The sequence below is a fragment of the Lissotriton vulgaris genome, chromosome 11, assembly GCF_964263255.1.
Source record: "Lissotriton vulgaris chromosome 11, aLisVul1.2, whole genome shotgun sequence".
NCBI lineage: Eukaryota > Metazoa > Chordata > Amphibia > Caudata > Salamandridae > Lissotriton > Lissotriton vulgaris.
In genome coordinates this window covers 522,728,324-522,746,278 of record NC_141699.1, presented here as the reverse complement: position 1 = coordinate 522,746,278, position 17,955 = coordinate 522,728,324, and the positions used below count along the sequence as shown (strand labels likewise).

Here is a 17,955-nt window from a genome sequence, read left to right as displayed (position 1 = left end):
TAGGACTGTCAACTCTTGACTCAGTCCGGGGTTTAGTGAGTGGAGGCCGGGAACCTGGGGGGGGGGCAGGGACCCGATAGGGTGCAGAGAGTCATTCCTAATGGGAGGTAGATGGAGGTGGGGTGGTGCGACGTGAGAGAAGGGCAGCTGGAGTTTCTCTAGCGACGATAAGGTTTTCTTCAGGCCATAAATCAGGGTAGTGATCTGGGCTTCAAGACGGTCAAGGCGTTGCGTCAGCTTGAGCGCTGTGGAGGGGGAGGGAGGGTGTAACTGAACCTTGAGTGAGAGGGGCATTGATGCAAGTCGTTATTGGAGCGGAGAGTAGGAGTTGGAGGATCAGGTTCCGGTTTAGAGTTTGATTGTGAGAGGACTAGAGAGGGAGCGGGGCTTTGGGGCGAGTTACTGTTAGAGGGATAACAGGAGTAGGAGGATCTGATTCGGGTTTTGAGTTCGGATGTGCAAGGGCTGGAGAGGGAAGAGGGTTTCGGTCCCTTTGGAGGTGATAGTTATCTTCACTAAGGGGGACGGTGTGAGCTAGTGAAATGGGGTTTGGCGCAGGGGGCTGTGACTCGGAGTTGCTAGGTGGTCTGGGATCTCCAAGGGCAGGAGACTGAGAACTGGGAGTGCATTGGGAGACTTGCGGTGGAGGGTTGGTAGTCGGATGGGAAGGAGCGGAGGGCAGAGTTCTGGAAGGTTGGGTGAGAAGGGAAGGAGCCGGGGGTTGTAAGGGAGTGGGGGGTTGGGCTGGGGGAGACGTATGACTGGTGAGGTGACTAAGCATGGGGGATGGGTACGTTGAGGTGATGGAAGCATGCCCCGAGGATTTGGAGTTTGTAAGGAGCCACTGGGGAGGAAGGTGACCGGCTGGTGAGGGTAGTGAGCAGTCTCTGTCTTTAGTGTGGGGAAGAGGGAGTCGAAGGACTCTAGGTTCTCGTCTTTCGCCTGAATTAGAATGGTGCCATTCACGAAAATGGTGATGGAGATGTCCCCGGTAGGTGTCCACAATTAGTGTTTTGGGGTGTTGCCTAATTAAATTCTGTTTAAAGCTTTTTTTGCTTTGAAGGAGAGACTGTGTGGGAATGTTATAGCGTAGGTGCTCTGTCCAAGTGGGGACAAGTGGTTGAGTGACGGGCAGGGAAGCGTGTCCAATTGCACGGCCGGAGGTATCCTAGTAAAACTAGGGGGGACGTGGGACCTAAGGTGGGGAGGTCTGGAGGTGGGAGTCTAGGAAGGCAGCCGAATGTCAAGGCGGAGGAGGGGGGAATAGGAGGATCGGTCAGGGGGCCTCTCTGCAGGCGAGCCCCGAGTCCAGAGCTCCAGCAGGAAGAAGCCCTTGCCTTAAATGGGAAGCTTAAATGGTCAGCACAGAGATCGGGAAGCCCCTTTGAGAGGGTGGGAGCTAGGGCTGAGTGACCTGCTACTGATCTCCCTGGTCGCGCGGGGTGGGGTCGAGTTGAAGGAGCGGGGACTGTCGCTCAAGAGGTCGAGGGGGAACACAACGGGCTTCTAGCTCCTTGGACGGACACTTGGAGTCTAAACAGTTCGATTCTAGCAGTCGGGCGACCCACCTGTCTAGCTAGCTTAAGGACGGCGGGTGTGGCAGAGCGTTAGTTGTAAGGACAGGTAACCCTTGGGGAGTGAGGCCGCTAGGTAGCTAGAGTGTCCGGCCGTGTCAGTAGAGGGTGGACTTTGCCTCAGAATCAGGAGAGAGGAGCTCCGTCTGAGGCCACCAATGCACCTTCATTGGGAGAGGAAATTCCGCCTCTAAAATAAAGCTCCTTGATCTGAGGAATCAGGCAGAACCTGTCCGAGGTGGCGGCCATTTTAGGGACAGGCCTCCCTTATTGTGTTAGATGAGACAGTGTCATTAGAGGCCAGTGTAACCCTTCGGAGGGAGCTCTGCAACCTAGTCCAGAAAGGAGTCGCCCCTTTTGTTAGGCAAATTTACCATATTGTGTATCAAGCAAAGAGACTCTTGAAATTGGGCAAAACAAGTCCGCTTTTCACGTTGATGAGATGTCCGAGGTGGCGGCCATACCGGGGCCAGGCAGCCCTTAGCAGGGGAGGAGATAACTGGAACTTGCGTGGGGGGCAGTGTAGAGTGCCCCTGTAGATCGGCGCTTGTATCCTCCGGTCACGGAGTCACACTGGTGATGCGGGGGCCCCATCGCTGTAATTACAGCTCGGATTCTCCTCATTAGGCTTTAGCTTTAAAGGTGAGCGGCAATCTTGTAAACAGGCAGCCCTGGCGGTTTGTAGCATCGCACGGGACGGGCGTGGGGACAACGGCCTCTCAGCTACTGGCTTACCACGAGCCGTTGCAGCGAGAACCAGTGAAACTCTGCTGCAGCTCCTAGCACTCTTCTCGGCACAGAGCTTCTCGCCGCTCTCGCGGAGTCGCGATCCTGTCCATGCCGCAACCGGGCGCCACACCGTCACCTCTACACCGATGAGTGGGGAATACTTCTACCGGAGGGAGAAGCTGCAGGAAGGGGAGCGGGGGAGAGCTCCAGAGCAGGACCAGGTAGGGCGGGGGTCTCTGGTGCGTACCTCTTCACTCGGATCCAGGACGCAGGACGGGTTTATTCGCTGGCCACGTTGCTCGTCAGGCCTTCGTTAAGAGGGGGCTTTGGTGAGGTCGCTCCAGTCGGGACGTTATAGTTAGTTGAACGTTTGACTCATATACAACTAGAGATATTCGCCTGTTTTAGTTAGTTGAGCTAACTATAACTTGCGCGCCCGCAATGCACTGCGCTGATGATGTCACATATAACATCACTCATGACATGGTCAGTGACATTACTGATGACATCACTGATGACATCTCAAATGACATCACTCATGACATCCCTCATGACATCATGCACGTGACAACCTGATGCACATACTGATGCTCTAATGTAAACTTTGATACACCCGTGCTAAAATGTTGGCTACTATTTTTGAAACCATAGACAGAAGAATGCTATATACTACGGACCATTCACTATTTCCTAGGTCTACACACACACACATCCAGTCACCTATACTTGTAGTTACTCATCAATACAGGACTATAATATGCACTCATACATCTATACATACAGTCACACTCCACTACTCATCCATAGAGTTACTCATACACCTAGTCAGTCATGCAAAGAATCAATCACATACCCATTTAGTCATGTATACAGTTATACACACCAACTTTGTTATTTTTAGACATACCACATCACTTATTTATACAGATACTAACACATATTTACTGTCTTATACAATCACTGATAGAAGCAGACTCGTATTTATGCATCCACTCTTAAAATAAATTACTCTCATGTGTAGTCATTGATATACTCCAACTCTCACATCTACTGCCTTAAAACATAAATATTTATTCACAGATATACCACTGAGACATTTATTTGCTCACCAACACACTCATAGAAACACTAACTCACCCATACAGCCCTTTGCAGATGCACTTTTTAATCCCTACAACCACTGAATCACTCACTCAGACATCTATGCACAGACTCATACACCCCCGACTCACCCACCCACACAGACACTCAGGGACCCATAGAGATACTCAGACTACAAATCAATACCCTAGATAGACACTCATGTAGATATTCAGCAATCCATGCTGTTGCTTACACACCAACGGAGAGAGTAATACAGACTTTTACACAGTTTAATCACTAACCCATGCATTCAGTAAGACACGTTTAATCACTTACTTAAACAGTCAGTCGCGCACATACAAAATAATTCCTTTAGGCACTAGTAAATGCATTCATTCTTCAATACACCTTAGCATGTATATATAAAACATATCTAACCTTTACAGAAACACACATTCACTTGATGATGTCATGAGTGATGTCATTTGAGACATCACTGATAACATTACTGATTCCCCAAAAATATGTATATATTTTTTTGGGGGGGGGAGAAAACTGCACTCCCATACTGGTAGCGTACTAAGCTCCATCACCACGTAAATCCTATCCTATCCGCCATATTGCTAAACTTGTAAATGATGCACATTTCGTATCTGACGACTTCGTGGCACCGCATCCCGTCTAACATCATATACGCATGAATTGACCCCCCTGCTACTTTGGTATCCGGTGGGTACAGAGTACCAAGCCACGAGTATGCGACAAGTACACGCTGCCAGGCCCTGTGTTAAGTTACAGATGCCTGGTGTCGCGCCAGGTACGTCATTCCCTCCTTTTTTTTCTCTCAAAAGTATATCTAAATAACTTTAAACAGTATATGAGAGCAAGTGATAATCGAAAATATATCAAACATTGATATATTTCTAACTGTAATAAACATATATTATGATAAATATATTTTGTCAAAATCGCGTTGGGTGCGGCCTCCTTGCGCTCTCGGTGCACAATTGCCATGTGCTCCATAACATTTCCCTTTGTAACAGTTAGATGACCCCACCCATTTTACTCATTCTCTCTACAGCATTTGATGAGAGACACCTCTTCTGCTTAGAGCTTTTTTGAAAAGTTCTTTTTGCTGTGTACGCATATCTTATACTACACACAACATGCAACGATCATCTAGAACAATATTCATGGTCTGTACATTAGCCTTCCACGTGTGATTGTCATGCATCTCAAATGTTCCATTAAAAAACAAATATGTATTACACCATGCACCTGGTGTGTGTGTGCATCTTTTGATATTTGAAATTTGAGGGGGTATTTCTAAAGCGCAGCGTTCGCTCCGGAGGGAGCATCATGGCGCTTATTGTGCTCCCTTTCGGCATGGGTATTTGTGGCTCTAAGAAGTATCAGGAGCCATGGGCAGAGTGCACATACTAGGTCAAATATGACAAACAGTAAACAGCAATGTGTAGATTTATTTTACTGTACACTTCGTTGTCAGGCTTTATCACTATACTAATGTGTTACATGTGAGACTTTCAGATTCACATTTGACATGTATTCCTTGACTGTAATGAGTGTTATCACTGTGTATGACGTAGCCTCACTGCTGATCCGCCCTCCATCCGACCACATTCACATGTGTAAGCTTCGCGATAGCAACACTTTCAAGAATACCGCACACCATTGACGTGCGTATCTGCTCATATCCCCAACCTTGACAACGACATGTAATGTTCACCATTCAATCTCTTCAAACACCATCTCATTAACAATAGTTTCCTCCCTCCCGACAGATGCTAAACTAATGTAAATTGTGCGCTCTGCGCGGTCAAAACTACAAAAGAAAGACACATAAGTACACTTCCTGGCCAGACAGGAACTGAACAACACCCAGGTCCCTGGAATAATTATTCACACCCCTACCCTGGCCCGGCGTTGGCAAGTGCAGCCCACTTTGCGTACGTATAAGGATAACCATGACGATGCATGTCCCTCTTCTTCCACACAGCCTCAGGTGATACGGCTGCATCCACCGTGCATATCACCAAGCGCAATAAAAAAAAGGGATCCATGAGATGTACACCATGCTGACAATCAACACAGGCTCTAAATTGTGAGTCCTACTGCCCGTCATCTACGAAAAGGATCCATGAGGTGTACACCACCCTGCAATAAGCACTCCACCTGAATTGTGAGCACTGCTGCCCGTAGTGTTTGCTCACACAACAATGACAGCAGGTAAGCAGAGCGGCCAAGGTGCACAAGGCCTCCAATTGAGCCTGGTGTGGCGGGATGGGTGGGGTGCATCGCCCTGGCTGCACAGGTGCAAACAAACGATGTTGCAGTGAGTAATGATGTGATCTCTGACCTGATTCAGTCTCATCTCTGTCTCATTTTAAAGACCTGCGGACCGTACTGTACTCCTGAGCCAGCGGGCAACCCTGCCCTACAGACACCTCTTGAGCGCAGTGCTGCGAGAGGGGTGGGATGCATCAGCCTGAGTGCGCACATGCGAATAAGCAATGTTGCTGTGTGTAATGATGTGATCTTTGGCCTCATTCAGTCACATCTGTGTCTCACTTTAAGGAACTGCTGTACCATACTGTAAGCGTGAGCCAGCGGACAACGGTGCCCTACAGACACCTGTTGAGCGCAATGCTGCAGGAGGGGAGAGGTTGCATCACCCTGAGCACACACGTGCGAAAAAGCGGTGTTGCCATGCTTAATGATGTGATCTCTGACCTCATTCAGTCACACCTGTCTCATTTTAAGGACCTGCTGTACCATACTGTAGGGCAGCGCTGCCCTACAGACACGTGGTGCTGGCTTTTAGGGCACTGTAGTGAGCTTGTTACTAAGTCTACATGCATACAGGTTTCCTCCACTGCATTACACATGCACAATATGCTTCTAGCATGCGCTCTGTTCCTTTCTATATAAACCTTCGTATAACGTATTATTATTTAACCTTGTGAATTCTCGAGCACTCCAACTCCTATTTGAACCACGATTACCACTAATTGTTGGTATATCGTACTTCAAAAACAAAGGATGTATTAAACTCCGATTTTCTATCAAGCTTGAAATAAACCTTCATTTACCGCCAGATGTTTCCACCATAAAATTATTTCTCCCTTTTCAGACATTCAATTGATTGCCTCAAGAAGGGCGGAGCGGGGACTGATCCCACAATGATGTCCTGGGCATTCTAACACCTTCCATCATGGTATCAAGATACCGTCCTCGAGCGGAGACCTGGTCTACAGTACAAACATACCCCAGACTTGCAGCTTGCACCAACACATCGTGGGATACACCGGTGGTGGCAGGTGAGCAGTAAAGCCTCGGTGTGCAAGACCTACCATTGAGCACAGTGTGGGGGAAGGGGCTGGGGTGCAGCACCCTGAGTGCACAGGTGCATGCAAGCGATTTTCTCGTACCTAATAATGTAGGAATATATTATCAAAGATCGCCGCTGACACTAAAGTAGCGATAATAGGCTTGATAAGATGCCCTTGTGAAATCCCATAGAAGCCCAGGTTCACACCATAACCTGGGCTTCTATGGGAATTCACAACGGCATATTATCAACCCCTTAGCGCCGCTTTAGCTGCAGATGCCTACCAATAAAGCGGCGATAATGTTATCGCCGTTCCTTGATAATATGGCCCCTAATCTCTGGCCTCATGTGTTTCAGTTTGAGGACTTGCTCAAACATACTCTTTCTCGCGGTCCCCAGCATCCTACACAAACGGGTGACAGGAGGGTAAACACTAAGGGCTTGGTGTAGTAGGCCGATGCTCTGTTTCCACCTCCCTCATTTCATTTAACCCTCCCTCCCCTTCTGACTTCCACCCACTATTACTATTGACTATTAGACAGATGAAGCCTGGGTAATTCTACAACTGCAAGAGTTCTATGAGTATATCACTTTATAACACCATAAGTACTGCCCATGTGATTACCGAACAAATAAGGCAATGCCTAGGACCACTGTGGCTTCAGGGACTGCCAAGGCCAACCCTGCATATTTAAATAAAGCCCCGGAGTGTGGCGATCCCCAGACTTCAGTGGGTCTTGAACACGCTGAACAATCAGTAAACAATACCCGGGAAGGTCCCCTAGGCTGCAAAACGTCTCTGTGCCCTTCTGCCCCTAATTTACATGTGACATTAAGATCCCCAGTCCTACAGAGACCCCGCAATATAATAATTGGATTAGCCACAGAACATTACCCACCAGGAGCCTCATTTAAAAGAACGGGTGAGACCCGCTTTTTTTTTTAGTTTCTTTTTTTCTATTTTTACTATCTACATCCCATCTATTAAAGCGATACGAGGTTTTCCTTCTCTCGCTTCAAGTAGTCAAACAAGTATTTGATATCACAGGTTGGAAGCCATGCACCAGCCCTCTAATAGCAAACACAAATGACCCGCGAATGCACACCCCGGGACATTGCATGAGCTGCGCCTGACATGTCGTCCTCCCTAGAACTATGATGCATTTGTTAGTATAAATGCGTACTAACAATACTTACACACGTGTAGTACAGCGACCAGAATGTAGTGAAGAAGCAGATGAAGCGCAAAATCTAAAAATCTAAATCCTATCAGAAGTCGGATATCATAGTTCAATGAGTCAACGACCCCGGCATGAGTAGAAGCAGCTGCACAAAGAAAACAGGTCTTCAGCACAACGAAAGCAATTTTGAAATATTGGTGAGTGGTGCTTTCTTTTTACCTTCTCCCGCTCGTCGCCAAATTTATGTAGTGGAGAGGCAGACAGCAGTGGATCCAATAAGTAGATTTGTTACAGAAAAACAAGACACCTAAAACAACCATCAACAGGAGCAGACAGCAAGGCAACCGTCTTCTCCAGCACCGTGTACAAACTCTGCAAGGTTCCCCTCATGACAGCCCTACATTCTAACATTACACACTTAGATTCTAGTAGAATTACATACTAACATTCTACTATAACTTACATTGGAATACTAAACAGAGCACATGACTTTACAGCAATGAGCTCATGGTTTCATCCACGAATCTTGAGACAGGTAGGGGTAAGTAATACGCTTCCTACTCCCTATATTGTATAAACCCAAACTAACACTACTTCCACAGGTATGCAACAGCACCCAGATCACATTACTTTACAGTAATGAGCTCACAATTTAGGCTTGCGGTTTAATCCCAGAGTCTTCACACCAGTATGGGTGAGTAGTTCGCTTCCCACTCTCTATATATTATAAATGTATGCTAGCACTACTTACATACTTATACTACAGTGGCTAGTATCCTACAGTGCCCAGAGCCCATCACTTTACAGCAATCAGCTCGGTTTGATCCCCGAGTCTTCACACCGGTAGGCGTAACTACTTTGCTTCCCGCTTCCGGTATACTATCAATACACAGTAGTGGTCAGTAGTTCGCTTCCCACTCCTTGTATGGTATAAACGCCTACTAACACAATTTGCACACGTATACTACAGCACCCAGAGCCCATCCTTTTACAGCAATCACCTCGGTTTCATCCCCGAGTCTTCACAACGGTAGGCGTAACTACTTCGCTTCCCGCTTCCGGTAAACTATCAATGCACAGTAGTTTGCTTCCCACTCCCTCTATGGTATAAACACCTACTAATACTACTTGCACACATATGCTACAAATACCAGACCACATCACTTTACAGCAATGACCTTACGGTTTAGACTCTCGGTTCTTTACCCGAGTGTAGCACTACACTTTCAGACCGGTAACAGTGACTACTTTGCTTCGCACTCCCCCACAAAGCTTACAGTGCTCCTACCCTCCTTTCCTACTTTTTTGCCCTTTTTTCCCCTTACTCGCTTCAACTGAATCACAAAATTGCGGCCAACACTACCTAGTTGCAACACCTTCGTAGCCAATAAGAAGCAAGCTCCTGCTCGTGATGCCTCAGCCAATCAGATAGCAGAATTTCCAAATATCGATATCTGTAAATTTCGATATTTCTCCAAAAATACTAAACAGATTCACACCAAATAAACAAAGGCATTCTTCCTACACCAAGACCCTTCTCCCTGCCAAATTTGGGGTAATTCCGTTCATCCGTTCGACTTCTGGCCTTGTCTAAACTTTCACATGGAAATTAGCATGGAGAAAACACGTTATGGGACCCCTCTTTTATCTCAGCCCCCCTTGACGAATCACCCCAAACTTTCAACATAGGAGCTGATATGAAGAAAAAATAGTTTTCAGCATTTCATGAAGATTCATCAAAAGACGCCAAAGGTATAGGCAAAACAAAGAAATGCTTTTCCTATGGAAACTCGGTCCTAACTCAATACCTACCTATTGGCGACCGCCAGTAGGTAATAAAGAGCAAATTAGAATAGTTTCTTGATTCTTTTAGCTTTCAAAACTTCTCTCTATTACTGTATTTCTAATTTTCCATATAAACAATTTTATTAATATTCAAGTGCACATAAAAGTCAGAAATGCAACGTATTCTATCAACACACTTTCTAAAATATTCTACAACATGTGGATGTTAAAAGTTCATCAATTTCTTTAAACCTACCAATATTTGTTTGCAACATTTTCTCGAACATTTAACAGCATGTGCAGGTTAAAAGTTCACAATTGTTTTAAGTTTGAACACTGCATTCCAAATGCAAGTAGCAGTTGTGGTTGGCTTGATCAAATTTTATCCTATAATATGTACTCCACGTTGAAACTGCTTTTTCTTAACCAATCACAAAGATGCTTTTCCACAAAACAAATGTGCACCCTACTTTTAAAAAACAATACTTTTCATCTCCCAATCAGGTACCGTTTTGTATGTGAAAAGAAACTAGTGCCCCATCTTTACTATCTCTTATTCTATGAAGGAACTGCATGAGCTACAGACATCTTTCCATACCTTCCAGCCATACCTTCAAAATGATAGTATGGATTGTAGGACATAGCTATGTTTTCTGGTGCAAGAGGTATGCAGAACAGAGATGTATTGACTTAGACCTAGGTTTACAAAATGTGGACATTAAATGGTTTGGACAGAGAGGATTGAAGTGGACCCAATTGTTACCTTTGGTTAAAACCTGTTTGTATCTCCAACACCCTGACCTCATGATTATGCACTGTGGTGGAAACGACCTAGGCACATTGACTGGGGTAGGTTTCGAAATGCTTATGAAGGACACCTTTGGACAATTGATGTTACTTTTAGCTCAAACTGTCTTTGTATATTCCAATATATGCGAAAGACAGAAGTGGAAATGGTCCAAACAATTTTGTCCTCAGATTAAAAAATCTTGGAAGAAAGTCAACAAAGCTGTGTCTGCATACCTCAGATACCACAAAATGGGCTCCATCTACAACAACAACATACGTTTTGATATGGCGGATATATACAGAAGTGATGGAGTACACTTCACAGATCAGGGAAACCGAGTTTGCCTGAATAACTTGAAGCTGTGCATTCGCACTTATATGTAGTTCCAACTAATGAACACAAGGGCTCTTTTTAGAGCCACCCTATAACTTACAACTTAGGCCCTTATTTTAGGGCCAGATAATGGCAACTCCCAGACCCTCGCCAAAATGTATTCTCCACACAGCTGTGGCCCAGCGGCCAGACCATCTCACTTTGCAGCACAGACTTCTTGCTTTGATCCCCGGCTATACTTACCCATAAGGGTGATTAGTTTGCACTTTACAAACGCCATATTGATTTACCTTCGCACTCCCTATACAAAACCACCTAAGCACCATATACAAGTTGAACATGTGTGGCACAGCGCCCAGAGCACATGACATATCACACACAGTTTAGGCTCACGTTTTCATCCCTGTGTCCGGCAGCAGCTCAATTTAACAGCATGACACTCTAGGCAATATCTCACTTAATTTCCGTACCAAGCACTTTCAGACATGTACGGGTCAGTAGTTCAACGATTTGCCCCGAGTCCGTCAGCATCTCAGCTTATGCCCCCAGTGCCCGCAGACCCATAGGAGTGAGTAGTTAGCACTTCACAAATACCGAATTTATTTGATAAGCGCAAATTTACCTTCGCACTCCCTCTATAACACCCCTAACCACCAGACACAAGCTACAATGTTCGAAACAAAAGTTCATCCAAGTAGCTATAACTACATGCTGACACTACTTGGACAGATGTGGCACAGCGGCCAGAGCACAAGACTTCACAAAATATGACACATAATGTGGACTCACGCTTTCATCCCTGAGTCTGGCAGCAGCTCAGCTTAGCACCATGAGACTCTAGACAGTACCTCACATATTTTCTGTACCCCAGGACTTTCAGACCAGTACGGGTCAGTAGTTCATCCTAGTAGTTATAACCACATGCTGACACTAATTCCACATGTGTAGTGCAGCGGACACGGCCCATGACTTCACAGCATAAGACACACAATATGGGCTCACGCTTTAATCCCCAAGTCCCGCACCAGCTCACCTTAGTAGCATCAGACTTTAGGCAATACCTCACTTAATTCTAGTAGCCCACCATGTTCACATGCGTAGGGGTGAATACTTCACTTTGCAACCCCTCTATAGCACACCCTAAACACCCCACAGAGGTTACAGTGCTCCTACTATTCTCTTTCCCACTTTTTTTGCCCTTTTTTCTCCTTACTTGCTTCAACAGAATCACAAAATGGTGGCCAACACTTAATAGTTGCAACCGCTTGTTCGGCTCGCAGCCAATTAGCAGCAAGCTCATGCTCGTAACACCTCAGCCAATCAGATGGCAGAATTCCCAAATATCGATATCTGTAAATTTCGATATTTCTCCAAATCTACTAAATGAATTTACACCAAATAAACCAAATTGTGCATTCTAAACCAAGACCCTCCTCCCTGCCAATTTTGGGGTAATGACGTTCAAAGGACTTTTTACGCATCATTGAAGGTACCAGATGGGAATCAGATATGTTAATAATAACTTTGACATTGTCAGTCTATACACATCGATTAATCATGAGAACGACCTGGAAGCCGTGAGTTTCTTCCTACAAAAAAGACCATTGAAGTATTGAGACATAATCAAATGATAATTGAACTGACCAGATTTTGTCTAAATAACAAAATGTTCACTTTTTCAGGACAGCTGTATTTGCAAACACAGGGTACCACAATGGGAACGTGCTTCGCCCCCAGCTACGGAAACTTGTTCATGGGCTGGTGGGAGGCTGGTTGGCCTTTAGTTTGTGATATCCCCATTTTACAGTTTCCCTATCATTTCTTTGATTCTCCTATTTTTATTTTAATATTACTTAAGACGATACTACAGCTCTCAAGGCACTGCTAACCAGTCAATTGCTTGCATCCCATGTGGCGGCTTCCTCCAAACCATGAGACCATGATAGAATGCTCCTGTCTACAGTGTATCATATATTTTACAATTACAAGATGGCACATATGCTTGTTTTACATTTTACTGCCATGCTGGAACTTTAAAACAATGACAGACTATTTTCAACAATTCTGTAAGAAGGACATCCTCTACCATGGTTCATTTTGTTATCGCAAGCATATGACTGTAGGGTTAATTAAGAAGCAGGTTTCTTTTTTTTCTACTTGAATTGCTTGAATTTTTTGCGCATATGCTGTTGATTTATTTTATTGTGATTGTGCATGAGGATGAATGCAAGAAAGAGTGATTGAATGGATGAATAGATGCATGAGTGCAAAGATGAGTGACAGAGTACATGTATGATGACCTCTTGAGTGCCTAAACCCTTACTGACACAAGAGGCACTTTCATTCTTAAACCAGACCTATTGATATTGCCAGTTAATATTCTATATACTCAGGGACATCTTAAGGATTTTGGGGGTCCTGGGCCAAACATATTTTGGGGGCCCTTTTTGGAACAGGATTGAGTTTATGATCCAATTTCAGCTTTTTGATGCCCTTTCTGCCCAGGTAACTGACCGTGAACTGGCACACTTGTCCAAATTCTAAATATGTTTATATCTAATATTCAGTGATGTGTGTTGTCAATATTGTAACACAGCAGTGGCTCACTACAATTACTGCAAATAATCTCAGTGACACATTCCCATGTTCATATATCATGTCTTGTTTGACCTAAAAAAGCAGTTTTTATGGATGTTGCATGAAACATAAACATATTCCTCTGCAAAATGTCTGTAATAGATTCTCACACATCACCCACATAAAAATAAATTAAAGGAAAACAATGTTTAAAACAATCTGCATAAGAATTATTAAGATCCTCAAGGCAAGGCTCTCTGCAGAACTGAGGAGGCTCTATCGGGGGCCCCATGAAAGGCTGGGGCCCTGGGCAATAGCCCGCTTTACCCATTCCTTGAAACTTCTCTATGTATACTTAACCTACATTTACCAATAACAGAAAGCCTAGCAATTCTTCTGTCTATAGAATTGTGACTGCTTTCAAATCACATTGATGCAATGAAATAAACATACTCTAAAACCGGAGCAGTTTATAAAAGTGCCTCTTGTGTAATTCACTGCTGTCGATATAGGGTTATGCGCAGGTGAGTAACAGTGGTTTTCTTTCATTTGACTAACATGTTAACAAGTTAGTTTGATTTGGTTCTTACCTGGTCCCCACAAGTCTTCACACTGGCCCTTGACCGTAGGACACTTTCCCATATAACAATGTCCTTCTCCTTTCAAACAAGGGAAGCCACTGGCTCGGAAATGGTCGCTCGTGCAGGTAGCAGATTCTCCATCACAGAAATCAGGCAGGTCACATTCATCTTTACTTGGCCGGCACACTACACCCACTGCTTTAAACTGCGTGAGAAAATTAAAGGAAAACAGTCATTACATATATTACATATATTGCCATTAAAAGAACCAGTTTTCCAATAAATACCTTTTTTGTTACTTTCCTATTTATTGCATTTTGGCATAGTAGTGTGCATCACAGAGCAAGGGTCTCAAGGTGCTAATTTTGATATCTGTGTTAATGTGGAGTAAAATCAGGTTTTGGATGCTGAAATATTTCCTCCAGAATCGGTATTTGCATGCTATTTTAACTTAAACCTGGCCATAACTCCAAAAATATTGGCAGTAATTACATTTCCTCCACCAACAGTTCATCTAAAAAAATCAGGAGATCTTTCATTGGTTACCACTGCTGTTCGGTTTTGACCCATATGAATTGTTATGAAGCTAATTTTGATCCTGTTTACCTACAGCTTTCTAGTGATGTTTTTGAGGGATTTTCCTTGAGGGAAAAACTAAAGTTAGCAAATTCTTTTAACTTAACTAACAAGGATTGTGGTCATTGCAGCTGGAGAAAATAGTTATAACTTTGTCACTTGTGTATTTTATACATGTTTATCAACAGCAATACGAGTAGCTTTTTGGTACAACGTTTTACCACGTGTGCAGAGAGGAGTTCCTCTTCAATCTACTGTTGGCCCTCGTCGGATTTGGCATACCATGATGCACTACAAACTTGAAGAAGGTACGAGCAGCACATCTGCAGATGTAGAGTTGATCTTTTTGTTATGTCAGATGAACACATTTTAAAGTATTACAGACTTGATTCTCACACAATATTATTCATACTTGACCTTATAAAGTGTGATCTAGATCCCAATAGTAATATCAGAACAACTGTCCCACCAATGGTTATATTGTTGTCAGTGTTGCATTTCTGTGCAACTGGTTCTTTTAAAAGAATTCTGTACTCTCTCAGTCTAACTTCAGAAAAATATTGCAGCAAGTACTTAGTGCTATGTTGAAACATATGCTGTTTCATCATCTTCCCTAAAACTGCAAGTGCGCTAACCAAAGTAAAGAGTACATTCTATCGTATTTCAGGGTTGCCAAACATTGATGGAGTCATTGATTGAGCACACATTTGCATAGTTCCACCTGCTGCTTGAGAACAGATGTTCACGAATCAAAAGCTGTACTACTCCTAACCTAATACAGCATAAAAAGAGTGCATTGCAAGAATGGGATTTTTAAACCTAAGAGACCCTCCTTTTAGCATGGGTGGCTAAATGCTTTATTGAGGCTATCAAGCTGGGTCTTCACAATCCTAAAAGGGGAGAAAGAAAATCACTCAAGTTACAAGGAAGAATAAAGCAACATACTTAGGGGGTCATTAAGATGTAAGGCGATCCACCCTACATCCTTCCGCGCCCGCCACCCATTTACCCCCGCCATATTAGTATGGCAGGGATACCGCGGCAGAGGGGAAGACCGTCCACTGCTTTCCCGCACAGTCGACAAGTCGACCGAGCAGTAACGGGTTTACTATGGTGGCAGTATCTGCTAGACACCTCCATCCATGTTAGTATGGGGGTGGAAACATGCCTTTCTGTGGTGGCGTTGCCACGGAAAGGCATGCAGATTCTGCTTTTGGGGGCCCGTTGTGAGCCCCCAGAGTATTGGGGGAGTGGGGGGTGCACATGCGGGGTACCTATGGTACACCCCTGCATTGTCATGGACATGATGGCAGGCACCTTGCTCTGCCTGTCACCTTGTGCATGACAATGCGCGTAGTGCATTCCAAGCATGCTGGAAATGGAGGATTACACCCCCATGGTGATGGTGGCATCCTATTTGCCAGGGTGGGACCACCGCACCACTGGCGGCCGGTTCCAGCACCGCAGACGCCTTTCTAATGGGCCCCTTAGTATGAAAATCCACTTAGTAATCAGAAATGCCCTCATCGATGATCATTATATCCTGGATATCCTGCATCATCATAGTAGGGACCTTGTTATCATGTCCTGACAACTCAGAGGTGGGGTGAGCTTGCTCACACAATAAGTGCAACATGCTGGAAAGCAATTAATATATTGGCAACATGTAAAGCTGACACCTGCGCTAGCTATTAGAACAAGTAGTATCTTCCAACCCCATGATGTCAACAGACCCCAGAGCCACCCTGTGAGGGACCATGAACCATAATTCTGATGGATAACTGAAGCAAGTCTGTGTAATTTCTGTATTGCGGAGTATACAGCAGGGGCGTTATCAGGAATGTGAATGTACACACAGCAGCTGCTGCCGATGACGCGGCAGGCTCCATCTCTATCAGCAAGAATGACGTCTAAAACCATCTGATTTTGAAGAACAATGAGCCTAATAGTATGAAGCTTGACTGTAATATTAGTCAGTATACCTTCAGTAGTATTAATAACTCCCTCAACTACTCTGGCAAGGTAACAAATATTATGACTATTGAACATGGGAATACCAGAATGGTAGAATGCCCTTTATTATGTCAGTAAATTGCTGTAGGGAGGTATCTGTCTGATCATTATCGTTAGGATTGACAACTCTCTTAACTCAATGCAAATGGAGATCCCTACGCTGTAGCCTATGATCCTTGTGACAATATAAATGGGAGGTAAGAGGAAAGAGGCATAACAACAGCTGGATCATCCCCTGGGAAGCCATGTATAAGCCTGTTCCCCACAGATGAAGTGTACATTCAGAGGTGTAAGTAAAGTTGGGCTACTAGTAGTGTTCAATCGGTATGTGTAGTTACAACTGCTATGTCCTACAGGAACATTCCCTGAGCCTTCAACACAGAAACTAACTATTGCACTGATCACAGGGACGGGCATGGCTGTGTCTTCAGTGATATCTTGTTCCCAGAAACATTTGAAGTATTCAGTAACATTAAATCCTTGGAAATCGAGCATTTCATTCTGTGACCAAGTGACATTCTCAATAGCTTCAAAAAGGTTCAGGCAAGCTTCTGGATTTAGGGTACCTTCTTTGCCACCTGCCCCAGGTGTATATCCCTGGTGTACCACTATATATTCTAACACTGCTTCGCAATCAGACTGCTTTATTTTCATAGCATCAGCATGATAGTGCATGCCATAGAAAGCAATTGGAACCATGCCTACCCAAGTACCCAAGTATGACAAGAGAAATGACAACAGCAAATCCTTCTTGTGTATAACAGAGAGGAGTAACCCACACACCCAACAATTAATTCATGGCATTAGTGGTACTGTGTACCTGATGAAGCATCTGCAGGAATGCGTTCTCGGTATAAGTCTGTCTATGTCTCTCTTTATGTGGGGCCAGTTTAATGAACAGGTGCTCAGGTGGAACCAGGGTAGTCCCTACCAGCCAACCAGAGTGTGCACAGGATGCTGTTCTTCTAAATACCAGACCACCCAAAAAGTGTTAGTGTTACTATGAGATGACTACTACCACTACTACCCTACTCCCAGTAGACCAACTAGACCACACAGGACCATTCTTCTGTAATGGAGGGGCTGTTCCTCCTTTATGACTACACGGCCAAATGGGTACATAGAAAGAAACCTTGAGAATTGGAGCCACAAAAACACAACCGCCCAGAGGGGTACAAGTCACCCAGCGTCCGTTTAGAGTCTCGCTAGTAGGCTCCTATTGTTCATCAACGACGGTTCTCTGAAGCACTCCCACTGGGGAGATACACGATCGCAGCCCTTGCTGAAAAATAAATCCTTTTCTTTCAGGAAGGGGCACCATCCCTCCTGAGCAAGTACCCTCATCAATCCTGACTAGTGCTCAAGGCAGTGCACCAGTGTAGCT

At 44.6% G+C, this 17,955-nt stretch overlaps 1 protein-coding gene across 1 annotated transcript in view; it reads right to left on the bottom strand.

The window, feature by feature from the left end:
• LOC147683099 (zinc metalloproteinase-disintegrin-like VLAIP-B) overlaps positions 1 to 17,955 on the bottom strand; it is a 4,305,256-nt gene that overhangs the window by 1,350,824 nt on the left and 2,936,477 nt on the right. The window contains exon 15 of the mRNA XM_086942498.1: positions 13,992 to 14,187. Coding sequence (XP_086798624.1) covers positions 13,992 to 14,187 — 196 coding nt within the window. The remainder of the gene's footprint in view (positions 1 to 13,991; positions 14,188 to 17,955) is intronic.